Source organism: Mytilus trossulus, chromosome 4 (genome assembly GCF_036588685.1).
Source record: "Mytilus trossulus isolate FHL-02 chromosome 4, PNRI_Mtr1.1.1.hap1, whole genome shotgun sequence".
In the NCBI taxonomy this organism is placed as follows: Eukaryota; Metazoa; Mollusca; class Bivalvia; order Mytilida; family Mytilidae; genus Mytilus; species Mytilus trossulus.
This window is the reverse complement of record NC_086376.1, coordinates 88,768,528-88,783,787: the sequence shown is the minus strand read 5'-3', so window position 1 is coordinate 88,783,787 and position 15,260 is coordinate 88,768,528. Positions and strand designations below refer to the sequence as shown.

Below are 15,260 nucleotides of genomic sequence, written 5' to 3'. Positions count from 1 at the left end.
CGGGGTCCCGTAGGAAATCATACTTCATCTCTTTTGTTTTTGATGTTTTTATTGCATTCTGTGTAGAAACTGTATGCTTTCTAATGATAGGTAATAAGCTGTAGCTGCTTCTCTGTCCGTCTTAAAAATTGCTATTTGATCAAGTAATCATGGCCAGCATGTTTACGGGATCAAGTCTAAAATCAAATTTAAAGTCGATAAACCGTATGTTCAATAATGCAAATAAGGAATTTCATTATTCCTGTAATTCCTCAATGTACTTTCAATTATAGGTACTAAATACATAAAAACTTGATATTTCTATGAAAATCGTGAGAAATCAAAATGCATATGAAATACTTTGATCATCATAAGCATGTTGTGTAGCCAATAAAGTACATGAAAAATAACAGATTGGAGGCGAAAAGACAACCAAATGCTCATCTAACCTAATCCCAGTTATGCACTAATCTTTATTTTCATGTAATTGTTATCGTACGTAATACTTTATCTATAAAACGGAGTATGGGCATGATGGTAGTCTAAAATAAAAATGATAGAATTTGTTCATACTTTGCCAAAACTTATTATCTATTGATACATGTTGAAAAATATAATAAAAATGAAAGGTCACCGTGCATTTTCTCAAGCTACAGGACTTGACAAAATGACAAATTGTGTATGGACTATACAGGAAAATACACAATTTTGTGATAAGAAACTAAACAAAATGATATAATTGTTAAATACTTGGGGAAAAGATAGCTTTCAGACAATGCTTTGAGAATATCAAAAGAAAATATATAGGGTCACCGTACATTTTTTCCGGCTAAAATACAAAATAGAAAAATTTCATGTAGAATCCTTCAGAAAATGCACTGTTTCAGAGTTACCTCCCCTTGAAATGCCAATTTGATTATTTTTTTAAAACCACCAAAACTAATCAACATTTGCAAAAATATTAATATTTGTAAGTTATATTCTTATAAATTGTTTCTTTTAAATGAAAATCACATTTTGCTAATTTGATAGAAAATATGGACCTTTGGTTCTCTGTTTCTTACAATCCAAGATGGAGGAAGACACCCATACCACCTTAAGGACGGCTTGCGTTATCTGATGAATTATTCCAAGTCTCGAAACAAATGTCATTCTATTGTAAAAAGCCAAAAACTCAATTGACTAGGCTACTTTTCAATCGCTTGTTTTTATTTCGGGTTTTGTTTTCTTGATTTAGTTCACTGAGAAAAATACGACCTTCAAAGGTAATTCTATTAATTGTCAGTGGTTCATAATGTACTAACTTCATTGTTACTTTATAATTACATGTGGTGTAAGTTTCTTTATAAAACGTTAATCTGATTGGCTAACTGCATATCACATGCTATTTCGTAAACAATTGCATTAGACAATAAAATTTATCATGCATGATGACACGAGGTCCTACAATAAAGTGCACAGGTAAATTAAATAAAACTGTATAAAAATCGTGTTTTCAAGATCCTAACTAAAAATGTAATTATAAGTATTGAATGCTTCTTTTTGTAACTTTATAGGGTTGTAAAAGCGTTGACCGTGCGTACATTTTTCGAATGAAGCGCTTCCGCGCTTCATACACAATGTACTTCGGTCAACGCTTTTACACCCCAATAAATTTACAAAAAGAAGCATTCATTTCTTAAATGAAGTTTAACAATCACGGAAAGTAAATCAATTGCAGCAACTTTACTTTGATTTATACAATTTTACCTATGAGTTATTATCCATTTTACATTAGTTTAAAATCGACTATTACTGGATACTAACGACAACATATCTTAATTGTTCATCAAGTTTTAAAAAAAAATCTCTTTTTGAAGAATGTAAAAGAAAATGATTTACTTGACTCTGATAGAACACATGCGTCAAAGCATATATCTTGATTGTACTAATTTCTGGACAATTTCAATGAAATATATGAAAATGTTTCGAAGATAAATCGTTAGTACAAAGAAATTAAATAAAAAGGCTCTAGTCATTTATTTTAATTTGATTGTTCTTAACTACATATTTTACGACCTGAGTTTAAATTTCTCAGGAGTATTCCAGTGTGCCATTTCATAATCTATACTATTAAACGAGAAGACCTCATTTAGGGTGTCGCTTCTCCTCCTTCCACTATAAATTGATCATTGTAACTGTATGTCCAATAGGTACCATGCATAGTCGCATTTGTCATCCATTCTTATGATTATTCAGTTTCGGTTATTTTGGGAGAAAAACGGAAAAAAAGAAGTCCGGATATGTGTCCGTCATCACCCCGGCTTTTATTCATAGACAACTTCCTCTTCCGTTTATTTTCCCAGAAGTTTTGTAAATTGACATTAGGGAGCTACCATTTGATTTTTATGGGGGGGGGGGGGGGGGGGGGGGGGGTACTAGGATGAAAAATTTTGTCCTGCATTTTTTCTTAAGCTGTAATCTCTGTCCTGCCTTTTTATTTTTCACTCTGTTCGGTCCTGCCTTCTTTTTTTTAGTTTATCCTGACTTTTTTTACCTAAATTATCGTCCTGACTTTTTTTTTTGCAAGTGTCTCATCCTGCCTTTTTTTTTACTCAAAAGCAAGTGTCTCATCCTGCCTTTTTTTTTACTCAAAACTCCTGTCCTGCCCCCCCCCCCCCCCCCCCCCCCACTAAAAATCAAATGGTAGCTCCCTTACATACCCTATATTATCATGTTTTATTTAAGATTCATTGACTGAATAGTTTTATAAGAATATTGTCCCAAGTGTAAACAACAATCCAGGCCGGGTGAAAATAAACAAATCATTTGTGTAATTCACTTATCGTCACGTAAATAACGACACATGCATAGCCTATATTATCATGTTTTATTTAAGATTCATGCAAGCCATTTTCACATTGACTGAATCGTTATATGTTGTCCCAAGTGTAGGCAACGAACCAGCCGGTGTGAGGCTGGTGTGAAAATAAACACATTCATTTTTTTCATTCACTTATCGTCACGTAAATAATGACACAGACATAGCCTAAATTATCATGTTTTGTTTAAGATTTAACGACACAGGCCCTATGAAAAACAAGAACGTGTCCATAGTTAACAGATGCCACATCCGATCGGCACTATCATTTGCTATGTTTTGACCGTGAAATGGGGTAAAATCTAATTTGGCATTAAAATTAGAAAGATCATATCATAGAGAACATATTTACTAAGTTTCGATTTGATTGAACTTCAACTTCATCAAAAACTACCTCGACAAAAACTTTAACCTGAAGCGGGACAGACGGACGGAAGAACAAACTAGAAAATATAATTCCCATAAATGGGGCATGAAAATTTATTGTTGAAAGTAAAAACTTTAACCTGAAGCCGGACAGAAGGACGGACTTACAAACGAACGGAGGAATGGGGCATACAAATTTATTGTTGAAAGTGAAAGTAGTGATTTGATCAAAATGGAAGTAGGGTAGAGATTAGCGGGAGGCAAGACTTATTAGGAACGTCGGGATCTGGTGCTTTTAAGCTCGGGATTTCGGAACTGATTTTTACGGGATGCGGGAATATTTTTTTTTTATTTCGGGACGTCGGGATATGAATTTCGTTAAAATACGCATCTCGGGATTTCATGTTTTTAAGCCCGGGATTTCAGAATCAGGGCCCCTCAGACCATCCCTCAAATGAGCGTTAGTCATTTATACGAGATTAAAATCCTAATAGGACTTTCAAATGGAAAAGCACTGATGAATTGTTCTACAAGCACATTTTATTATCTAATAATAATGGTATGTAAGCAGTTTCATTTGTTTCATGATTGAAGCGGTGCAAATTTTTAATTTAATTTGACTTTTATCAAAAAATGCATTGTACCAAAGAGGAAGAATAATTGTGGCATAAGGCCAAAAACACAAAAAAATAATCGAATTTAACAGAAAGGAAACACATAACGGAGGGCTTTTTGATACCTTATATGAAATTCTCCAGTCAAAATATCTTTTACAAAAAATCATCCTACAACAGTTTACAAGCTGTATATGCCCGCGATTTCGCGGGTGTGTTCTAGTATGAAATAATTGCAACAGTTTATTTTACATGAATCGATACGAGTTTGCCTATTAATCATAAATTTCAAAATATTACTCAAGAATAATTTCTATTTCATATTTCATACTTTCTTTTGCTATAATTGTTTATGAGTAATAATTATTCGATTTTACATTTTTTTCTCAAACAAATCCTCCAATTGACTAGATGTTGTAGCTTTCATAGAACTCTTTTTTTATACTGAAATTACTTTTAAATAAACTATCTGGATGCTTTCCTTATACTTGAAAGGGTCTTGATACAAAAATAAAGAGACGCATGACTAATAACTTCACACAGTAGGAACACAAAATTCAATTTTCAATTCTTGATTTCCCACTAACTCCGGTGAGTTCGATATTCTCTACCTTTTAGTTCCTTTCTTATTGCACCATCAACTTGTTTTATACTCAAGTACTCTAAATGTTATTATCTAGTCCTAGCTGGCTTTTATGTTGACAGGATAGTGACAAACTACATTAACGGAATCAGAAGATGTTATTCCTTAGTAGAGATAATCAACTTGAATAGGTCTTTTATAATTACGAGGACTATTTCGATTAAAGCAAAATAAGATAAACGTCCATCTATGGCATAGTTTATTGACACATACGATCATATTTGGAGTTCTTAATTGTCCACTTCCATGCAAAATGTACATAACCACAGAGTTATAAACCCGATTTGTATGTGATGTCTGTAACTAATTGCAAATAGTCAAGTAATTGGATACATAAAGTTTACTTATGACGTTTTTTTCCGTTTGTTGTTTATCCTCATTACATAAAAAAACGATTTTTTTATGATTTTGTTCTAAAGTAAAGGTCAAACGATTTTAAACAGACAATTGAGATCCAGCTGATCAAAGACTCGCATTCACAAAGTTCAAGCTAAATTTTTGCAGATTTATTCACAACAATATTGTTACTATCTTTCGTTAAAAACAACAGAATAAAAACACAATTACACATTAAAAACTTGCAACCCAAAGAAAAAACAGAGACAAACTGGCTAGAAAGAAAATCGACGAACAACAAACCGAACACACAGAAAATACTAATTTGAGAGTCTGAGTAACACGAACCTGGACTTTCATTGGTTCATAAAAACTTCCTGTCCACAATTATATTATACGTCCTGATTTTTTTTACTTTATATCATAATACTGTCATGCATATGAATGTGAATTATTTATAATCTGTAACAAGTTCTGTCACTTGTTGGTAAGCACAACTCGTCCTCAGAAGGTAGGTGTAAAAAAGGAAAAATCTTTATAAAAATAACAAATAACTGTCAAAATGACTTTTCGTTGACTTAAGCTTTGATTTACATGCTAACTCTATTAATTATTGATCTATTTATAGTAAAAACCGAACGTTTAATCACAATAAAAGAACATTTATGATGTATCGTTTTCCGATGTCCCAGAGATAGTGCAGATTTCGTATCTATTATAGACGGTTCTTAAAAGTTATTCATGTATGCATTGACCCAGAGTTCAATTTTCGAAAATGAGGCTAAGCTAGGCACCGGTATTATCAATAATGGCTTCTCCAGCAGCATCAACAAGTAAACAAAGAGATGAATACTGTTGTGTGCCATTTTGTAATGGCAATGCCAGAACTAATAAAGAGTTGAGTTTTCATCATATACCATCAGAAAAGAAAATGCTAACAAGAAAACAGTGGATTGTTGCAATCCGTAGAGATGAAGGTGAATTTTTCAAGGTAAATACTAGAAACACGTGCATTTGTTTACACTTTTCATAGAAGCCGATAATGTTGTTTTCTATGTAATACCTGTCCCAATTTTCAATAATTAATTTCAGACAGACTATAAGATTATGTTCAACAATATTTTTCTTTAACAATACTTTTATTTTAGCCGTAAAACATCTGTTTAAGTGTTACATGTCAAACTGTTACCACATGTTGATAGCGATTTTCCTTCATCCGCATATCTGTAGATATGTGTAATTAATTTATCCCATGTTGTTTTTATCACTGTGTGTATGAGACAGTTATAAATATAATATGCATTTTGAACTTCAAACACGTCTGTCGTCATGGTCATAGAGAATGAAAATAATGTGATGTATTCGTAAACAACACCGACAATTTCATTCTCAACATTCTTTTAAAATTATAATTTACCTATAAACACATTTGTAAATTGCAAATACTTTTATTTAATAATAAAAAGAATAAACTTCTTATTTTTTTCATAAATATGTTACTGGTCTACATTATAAATATGATAACTTAAGAACAATGTTATATAAATACAAGAACGAAACCTATTAATTTGTATTTGTTTTCAGATTGGAGGAAATACAGTGGTATGTTCCAAACATTTCAAGAAGGAAGATTACCGCTGGACTCCTAACAGAAAATGTCTCAAACCAGAAGCTGTTCCATCTGTCTTTAATTGGAAATTAAATGAAAGCAGCAGAAAGGCCCCCATATCAAGACAGTCCCTTTTCAAAAAGATGAAAGTTGACGATCGTGAAGATGAAGATGAAATGGTTGTAGAGGATAGTGTCTGTGAAGTTCACAATTCACAAAGTGTTGATCATGAAAATGACATGTAAGTTTAGTTATCAGAATGTATTAATTCAAAATAAAAAAATATTAAATGTACAAACCCGAATTTAAACTAAACTTGCATGTTTTTTTTATGTATATAATTATTTTCAAAATAATTGAAAAGAAAACATAAAAATATTTTATAAAATCAAAAGGAAACACAGTGTTCTTTAAAACTACTTCCCCTTTTTAATGTTAAGGAGATTATACCATTACTTAATACATTTATTTTATATTGACAGGAGTTGTGATTCTAACATTCATGCTGACTGTCTGGAGAAAATTGAGAAACTGGAACATGTGGTACAGCAAAAGGACTCTGAACTTAAAGACAAGACCTATGAGCTCGCAAGTTTAAACCAGAAATTACAAATGGAACGGTTCGGAGTAACAAGATTTTCTTACGACCATGAAATGATAGAGTTTTATACTGGATTTCCAACTTTTGATTTATTTTTAATTTTCTATTCTGCTATCAAGCCTACTGCAACAAGAATGAAAACTGTGTATTATAAGTCTTCTGAGGAACCCAGCAATAGAGGACGTCCAAAGTCAATGGATCCTATTGATGAACTGTTTATGTTTTTATGTAGGTTAAGGTGTGGTTTTCTGACTGAGGACTTGTCAGTAAGATTTAACATTCATGCATCAACAGTAAGCAGAAAAATAATAACTTGGACAAATTATTTATATTTCATATTGGGTGGCATTAATATCTGGCCTAGTAGGGGTAAAATAATGGAGCATATGCCACAGGACTTCAAACTTCTGTACCCTAACACGCGTGTGATAATAGACTGTACCGAAATTTTTACAGAAAGACCTTCTTCTTTAGCCTTGGCGTCAAAAACTTTTTCATCATACAAAAGTCACAACACCTGGAAAGGACTGGTCGGAATATCGCCACATGGTGCTATCACTTTCATTTCTGCATTATATTCTGGATGTATGTCCGACATAGAAATTACGAAGCATAGTGGACTTATTGACTTATTAGAACCAGGAGACCAAATAATGGCGGATAAAGGGTTTATTTTAAATAAATTACTTAAAGATACAGGTGTGTCAATAGCTACGCCACACTTCCTTTGCAGTGATGGACAGTTTACACCGTCACAAATTGAGGACAATCAAAAAATTGCATCCTTAAGAATACATGTTGAGCGGCATATAAAGCGGGCTAAAGAATATAGACTTTTACAGTATACAGTCCCACTTTCATTAGCTGGATCTGTGAATCAGTTATGGACTGTTGCTAATCTATTGACTCTGTTCAGAAGACCATTAATTAAGCAAAAAAACTAAATCATCACTAATTAAAAGTTGGCATAGTGTTTCATTTATACATGCATACATTGACATAATTTAGTTCAAAAAATAAGTGTTGAAAAACAAATCAAGTTTGTCTTTTGTAGCTTCCCAAAATTCACTATCAAAATAAACTGTTTCCAAATGTGAATCATTTTCAAGCCAAACAAAAAAGTCACACCAGTCTAATCCTGTCACGGCCATTTGCATTTGTATTTGATAATGATAGTTATCATTTTTTTTCAATTTTAGCTCCCCGTCGATTAAATGAAGACATTTGACGCTTGATAATTGGTCAGTGTTTGGACACTTTATTTCCAACAAACCATGTGGTTGATTTCTATCAGGTGCATATACTTTTCTGTCTGGGGTAGCTGCAAGCCAGTGACACCAAGGATTTACAATCACACCACATGGATACAAGTTTACATTGTCATTCATCACCTTGCTATAGGCTTGTGCTGCAGTAACCTCACATTCTATGCCACGTTTCATAGCTGCTGTCTGAACATGTCTAGTTGACCGCAAGCGTTCAGCAAGTTTAGCCCCATCAGCTCTTCTCTTGGCTATTTCTCCTGCATGTGATGCTGTGATACGATCACGTCTAATTTTATGCCATTTAGGATCATTCGATTGAAGACGTGTTCCTTCCTCAATCTCTTTACTTTCCAGCAGTGTAACCTTCAAGGAGTCATACTTTTTTAACTGGTCTTTCATGAGAACAGTTTCAAAATTGTTAATCATGACATTTTTCAATGGTAATTCTGGAAATGAATTATTATCCATTAAGTTGAGGAGGTAGTCACTTGCCATTTTTTGTTGATAACTGAGAATGCTTCCTTTAGGGAATTTACCAAATTCAGTTTGAACTAGTTCTGTCCTGTGTTCTGTCACCACAGTGTCAAACAAAATGTCCATATCTTTAACCTGGCCCAATAAGTCATTGACATTGATAGCTTCGTTCCCAGGAATAGGATTATATAGGGTAGACTTTATTCCCTTTGTAGCTCGTTGGGGATCCTCACGGTCATAACCCTGCACAACGATGTTATCAGCCTTTTCACCATGTAATTTCTGGCCTCGTGGAACATGCCACGTCTGTGGTAAAGATGTTTTAGCAATATCTGTTGGAATTAACTTCATTTTCAGGGATTTGTAGTGTGCAAGTTGGTAAAGAAGGGCTGACACATGTCCACAGTAACCACTTTGTCCAATTGTACATGTACAGAATGAATATTCAATCTGCCCTCCATTTAGCATGATCTGTGAAAGAATTTGAGATGTATTAGTTTAATATTTTGTTAATAATTTTATTATATTCATATGCATGTATTGATTAATATGTAAAGTTCTTTATTATTGTATGAAATTGTTTATTTGCAAAATATTTTTTTAGGAGGATATAAAGTTAATATTTATATTCTATGTTTAGTACAACAAGTGAAATAAAATGTATGCCTACCTTGACATCATGTGGAGACTCGTTTTTTCTTTGAGATCTAAAACATTTTCCTTTGACCAAACACCCAGTATCATCAGGATGCACTGTAAAAAAAATACATCTTTTTTATACTAAACACCTATAAAATTTAACATATAAAACTATGTAAACAAGTTTAATTATCTGTTACTTATAATAATATACTTTCTGTCAAAGAGGATTCATGCATGATTGCTACCCTTCACTTATTCAGCTGATTTATACGTGATTATCAGATTAAGATACGGAGTTAATTATCTAAATAAATCAGCAGTCTGCAGACTAAAACAATAAGAATATGAATAATGATTTCTACTGCACAAATAATGGTCAAAAGTTATAAATTGCTGGTAAAATAATGGTTTGTGTAAAGACAATATTTCTCACGTGCACCTCGTAAACAAACATAACAAGTGACCTTACCTGACACAGAATGTACGTATTCCTCGCTGTAGTATTTGAATCCTTTTGTCATTTGTTCTTTTCCTGAACTCTGGCTGTGTTTTCTTATAAATTCTTCCACAAAAGCAAATGATATATCTGGTAAATGTGAAAGATCTTTTGATGAGGTACCGTTTGTTGTTGATGCTGCCATATTGTTTACAAATAATTGCCTAGCTTAGCCTCGATTTCGAATTTATATGAATATTCATTACAATCTTATTAAGAACGGTCTATAGATGTTGATGCTTCCATGAAAAATTGAACAATGATTTGCATTAGAGTCCCAAAAGAACAATTGGGGAATAAATTGTATGCACTGAATACTTTATTGATCAACACCGGTACCTTTAACTTTGTTTAACGGGCGAAATCAATTTTCTTGTTCAATTACATATTCAAAGTTCGGGAAAAAACGACATTTTTAGGCCATAAGTGCGAATTAATTAGATTTAAACTTACGTAGAAAGTGTAACGAGTAGGTCGTTCAATAATTCAAGAAAAAAGTACTGTAACCAACAGAAAAACATGAATATAAAAACAAGTTCCGTATTTTATGTATCATCAATTTTGTGAACATTATCAAACAGTATTGCATTTTTAATAAGAGACGATATTACGTTTAGTAAGAATAGTCTAAAAGTCAGTTAAATAATTCATTGATACGAAATTTATTGCCGAAACTCGCATCTTGAGCAGACAAATTGGAACCGTCAATGTCATTACTATACCACTAGGTCGATGCTTCTGCTGGTGAATTGTTACTCCTGGAGTGTTTCATCAGCCAACTAGCCATTACTTTGGTACCGGTATAATAAAATTAACGGTACCAATTTTCTTGAAGATGCGCATTTCGACAATTCATGTCTCTTCAGTGATGCTCGTGGCAAAAATATTTGAAATCCAAAGCTTATATAAAAGATGGAGGGCTATAATCCAAAAGGTCAAAAAAGTATAGCCAAATCCGTGAATGAAATCAGAGCTTTGCATGAGGGAGATACATTCCTTAATTTATAATAATTTCTAATATTTTGTAAGAGCAAAAACACGTATATGTGCTGTGTTATCAAAATTTGCTGCATCATGAATACTTTTTTTTTTATCAAGGAATATATCTTCCTCATGGTTAGATCTGATTTCTTGTCCGTTTTTGGTTATAATTTATGTCCAGTTAGGTTTGTAAGTTCTTCAGTTTTTTTAAATAGTTTTCGGATTTTCAAATTATTTGGCCTCGATCATTTTAATTTACTGATGAGACATTTATTATTGAAATTCACATCCGTAGTAGATAAAAAATAAAATTAAACAACTGTACCGTTTATGTTGTTATTGACAGTATTATCACCAGTGTCACCATTTCCTCATAGGTCTAAAAAGTTTTCATTTAAATTGATATAACTCGTTTGGTGGTCTAAAATTCAACATTGCAAACCTCACTGCATTTTAATTGGTAGATAGGCTCTTATGGCAAATGATATAGATGAGTGTTTTCAATTATAGCAACTTTAGAATGCAAAAATTCTCAGGAATTGTCACATATCATTTAACAAAAATTAAGAATATATGTACAAAGTATAAATATAAGTTGAACTCTTAACAGATTCGTAGTGAAACAACTTGTTTTAGTTTCGAGTACAGTTTTACTACCCTTTTTCTCGATAATAAAAAGACAATAAAATCTGTTTACAATTCTATGATAATAATTACAGATATAACTATCTAGGGACATGCCATATCTAGATACAAATAATTCCGCGAAACCAAAATGTTAGACAATTGAAATGTCTATATATGTATAGTTAACCTACAGCTCAGGACCAGCTGTTGTTTCTCTCCCAAAGGCTGTAAATGAAAATAGAAACGTGTCAAAGAGACAACAACCCGACCAAATAGCAGAATACAGTAAATCTTTAACCAAAACATTTCAGATGGAAATAGTAAAACAAATGCGTGTGAATAGATTGGTTTAATAATGATAAGAAATCAAACATTTGCCTAAATTTCCTATGAGCATTTTAAATGATGTTTGCTAGAGATAAACATTTGGGGCATAAAATACACATTAGATGCACAGAAAAAAAATGCCATGCCATCTAGTATGATAAACTGTTTCTTTTACGAATTATTTATGAAAATGTTGTTATTTTGACAATCAGTAACAAACATCCTGCAAATCATTTACGTGTTAAAGTTGTTTTATTCTCTTAATTGAACTTCTTAAGAACCTCGTCATTAAAGACTAATACAAAAATCAAACAACCTTGAAACTATATCCATTCACACGCAAATTTGTGATTTGTTTTTAATTTTATTTTTGATTTTAACAAAATAACGATGGCATTGAAATTACGCACGTTTATATTTGAATAGTTATAGGAAGGTGTGGTATGAGTGCCAATGAGACAACTTAGTCTGGTTATCTGAAAAACACTCACGGTCCTGTCATCTGAAAAAGGACATATTTTGATTGTACATGTATACGTATATTTATCTTTTTACATACTAATAAGCTATAGTATCATTCTATTGTTTTTGTATCATTCAGACGGTTCCAATCTAGATATCACACAAAAAGGAACTAACAATCACTTATTTGTCCATCATGCAACACAAACTCTTGCTTTATGTTAACTTTCTTTATTCCAAAATGAGATTAAATTGAATTTAACCTGGAAGTAAAAATAATTAAAACATTTGTGGGAGTCTATGCATGTTTCTTCTGTGCAAATAATTAAAAACATCACAATCTATCTTATACACATTAATGTCCTCCTCCCGTTCAACATTGCAGACTTAGAACATTAAGTTTATCTCTTTAATTGCATTTCACCCGGAAGTAAAATCAATGAAATGTGTGGGAGTCTATACATGTTTCTTCTGCGCCGAATTATGTAAGACATCACAACCTTTTTATACCCATAAATGTCTTCGTTCAATTCAAATTTGCATTCTTGGAACATTTCGGTTATCACTGTCATTAATCATCTTTTGATTCCTTTAAAATTGATTAATTGTAATCACAAACTACAAACAAAGTATAGCCTGCAGTAAAGATGTTTCACAGATGAGGGTAATAATACAAAATTGGTCTGGTGTACAGTCTCCTGAAGTTATCAATTAAGCTTCCATTAAAGTATTGTATGATTGCCTGACTATTACAGTGCGGGAAACAATACAGAAACAGTCAGGTGTTAAAAGGATAAAATCTAATTGAGTGTTTTTGTTCAATAGTGCTAAAACTCTATGTCTGTGCCGAGCGCTAAAAAAATCATCAGAATTGCTAGTAGCGAATTACTGGCGACTTATTATAACGGAACACACAAAGTTCATAACAAGAATTGTCATTTGACCTATTAGACTTGCATTATTTCGTCAAATTAGCATTTTTAACTTTTTTTTTATTCGAGCGTCACTGATGAGTCTTTAGTAAACGAAACGCGCGTCTGGTGTATCACAAAATTTAGTCCTGGTATCTATGATGAGTTTATTCACTACCACTGGGTCGATGCTACTGCTGGTGGAGATTGATTTCCCCGAGGGTATCACCAGCCCAGTAGTCAGCACTTTTCTGCTGACATGAATTATCATTGATATGGTTATATCTATAAACTAACTGTTTTACAAAATTTAGAATTTTTGAAATACTAAGGCTTTCTACCTCAGGCATAGATTACCTTAACTGTATTTGGTAAAACTTTTAGGAATTTCGGTCCTTAATGCTCTTCAACTTTGTACTTTATTTGGCATTTTATTTTATTTTTTGATTCGAGCGTCACTGATGAGTCTTTTGTAGACGAAACGCGCGTCTGGCGTATATACAAAATTTAGTCTCGGTATCTATGATGAGTTTATTTACTACTTTTCTATTTACTATTTACGAAAGACAATTCTATGCATGTTAAATATCTCTATGAATACATCATGTTTCACCATCGCTGTGGAAAATACCATCATAGATACCAAGATTAAAAGTTATATGTCAGACGCGTTTGTGACAGAGGTAGACTTATTTGTCTGTTTTATTTATTCCATTGCATTTATAAATGTTACAGTAATAATATTATTCATATTTATTGTTCGTATATAGCGTCAGTAGTACTTTAAGTCGATTTAGTATAACATGAACAAAATATAAAAATGAACAAATGGAGTTTCTTTGAATAAAAATCCTATTTTTTACTATCAGCAACGGGTATTTAATTTTTTATGAACTATATAGTTTATTAACATAGGCCATATGATTTTTTGCAAAGTTCACATTATGCTTAGACTTGCATCCATTTGTTCATCATGTTTATTCGATAAGAAAAAAGAGCAAATACTACTGAACAAATGATTAAGTTTGATATAATATAACAAACAAGTATAGTCTTCTGACATTTGATCATCAAAACTGTTTGATTTGGAATTACCCTGCATTAGAAGTTGCTATGTTTGTTTACATCAGTTACCGTAACCTTTAAGTTTTAATTTTTTGGTTTATATGTACCAGGAAGTCCCTAACTAGAATGATTCAGCACCCTCTATCAGTCAGTGTTCTCTCGAGTTTTAGCGATCTATAGTGAGTCGGAGTATAACGACTGGATTAGTCGGGTTAGGAAGTCCCTATAGTTCTTCCGCGTTTAATGTACTTCTAAATTGTCTTCATTGTTGCACAATATTTGCTGTATTTCGACCAACCATCGCAGATAAGAGCAATCAGCAAACTCAGTGGGTTTTGTACAGTTATTCAAATTATTAACTTTACTGTGATTTCATTCAAGTCGGAAATATTACGCAAACCCAACGCATGTTGCACACAACTGTTGCATGTTTATCTGTTCAGGTTTTTTTTTTAACATTTGTTGCAAAATCAAGCAAACATACACTATCTTTTTCGCAATTGTTATTTTTTTTTAAATTGTGTTGTATAAAGACAAACACATTTTCAATTTTGTCACAGTGGTTCTTCATTTTCAACTATATTTTCCCGTCAACAGATTTTATTTCGTAACAAAGGAGTCACTGTGAGTTGCTATATTGACTTGCTGAAATCCTTAAATATTCGCTTAATGCAATATAATTAAGACCTAGAATCCTAGATCCTGGAATATGTGGACTTGAACTAAAACTGCATTTCGAGGACTTTTGCAGCTAACATTTAATCTACATTTATTTTTATTGGCATGGTCAATTTGAACTTGCTGGTATAAGTTGTCCTACTGAACAGTATAATTTGTCTAACCTTTCATGATCAGTAATATATATTGTACATGTTGTGGTACAATGTATGAGCTATTTGAATTTTCCTTCGAGACCGATGGTTATACCAATCCGTTGTAGTATGTTGCCTTGTCACTTGATATATGACGTTTTTTTAACAGACTTTCAACTCTTTCAAAGCC

The 15,260-nt window shown here is 32.4% G+C and overlaps 3 protein-coding genes across 3 annotated transcripts in view; 1 reads left to right on the top strand and 2 right to left on the bottom strand.

The window, feature by feature from the left end:
* The window catches only part of LOC134714279 (protogenin-like), a 44,648-nt gene that overhangs the window by 25,449 nt on the left and 3,939 nt on the right, over positions 1-15,260 (bottom strand). The window lies entirely within an intron of this gene.
* Positions 5,607-7,952, top strand: LOC134714354 (uncharacterized). Its single transcript, XM_063575593.1, has 3 exons — positions 5,607-5,789; positions 6,383-6,648; positions 6,890-7,952. The coding sequence occupies exons 1-3, from the start codon at positions 5,607-5,609 to the stop codon at positions 7,950-7,952; spliced, it is 1,512 nt and encodes a 503-aa protein (XP_063431663.1).
* LOC134716244 (uncharacterized) lies at positions 8,013-10,108 on the bottom strand. Its single transcript, XM_063579120.1, has 3 exons — positions 9,859-10,108; positions 9,418-9,500; positions 8,013-9,218 (listed from the first exon to the last, which is right to left on the bottom strand). Exons 1-3 carry the CDS (start codon positions 10,028-10,030, stop codon positions 8,013-8,015), a joined length of 1,461 nt encoding a protein of 486 aa, XP_063435190.1. The 5' UTR covers positions 10,031-10,108.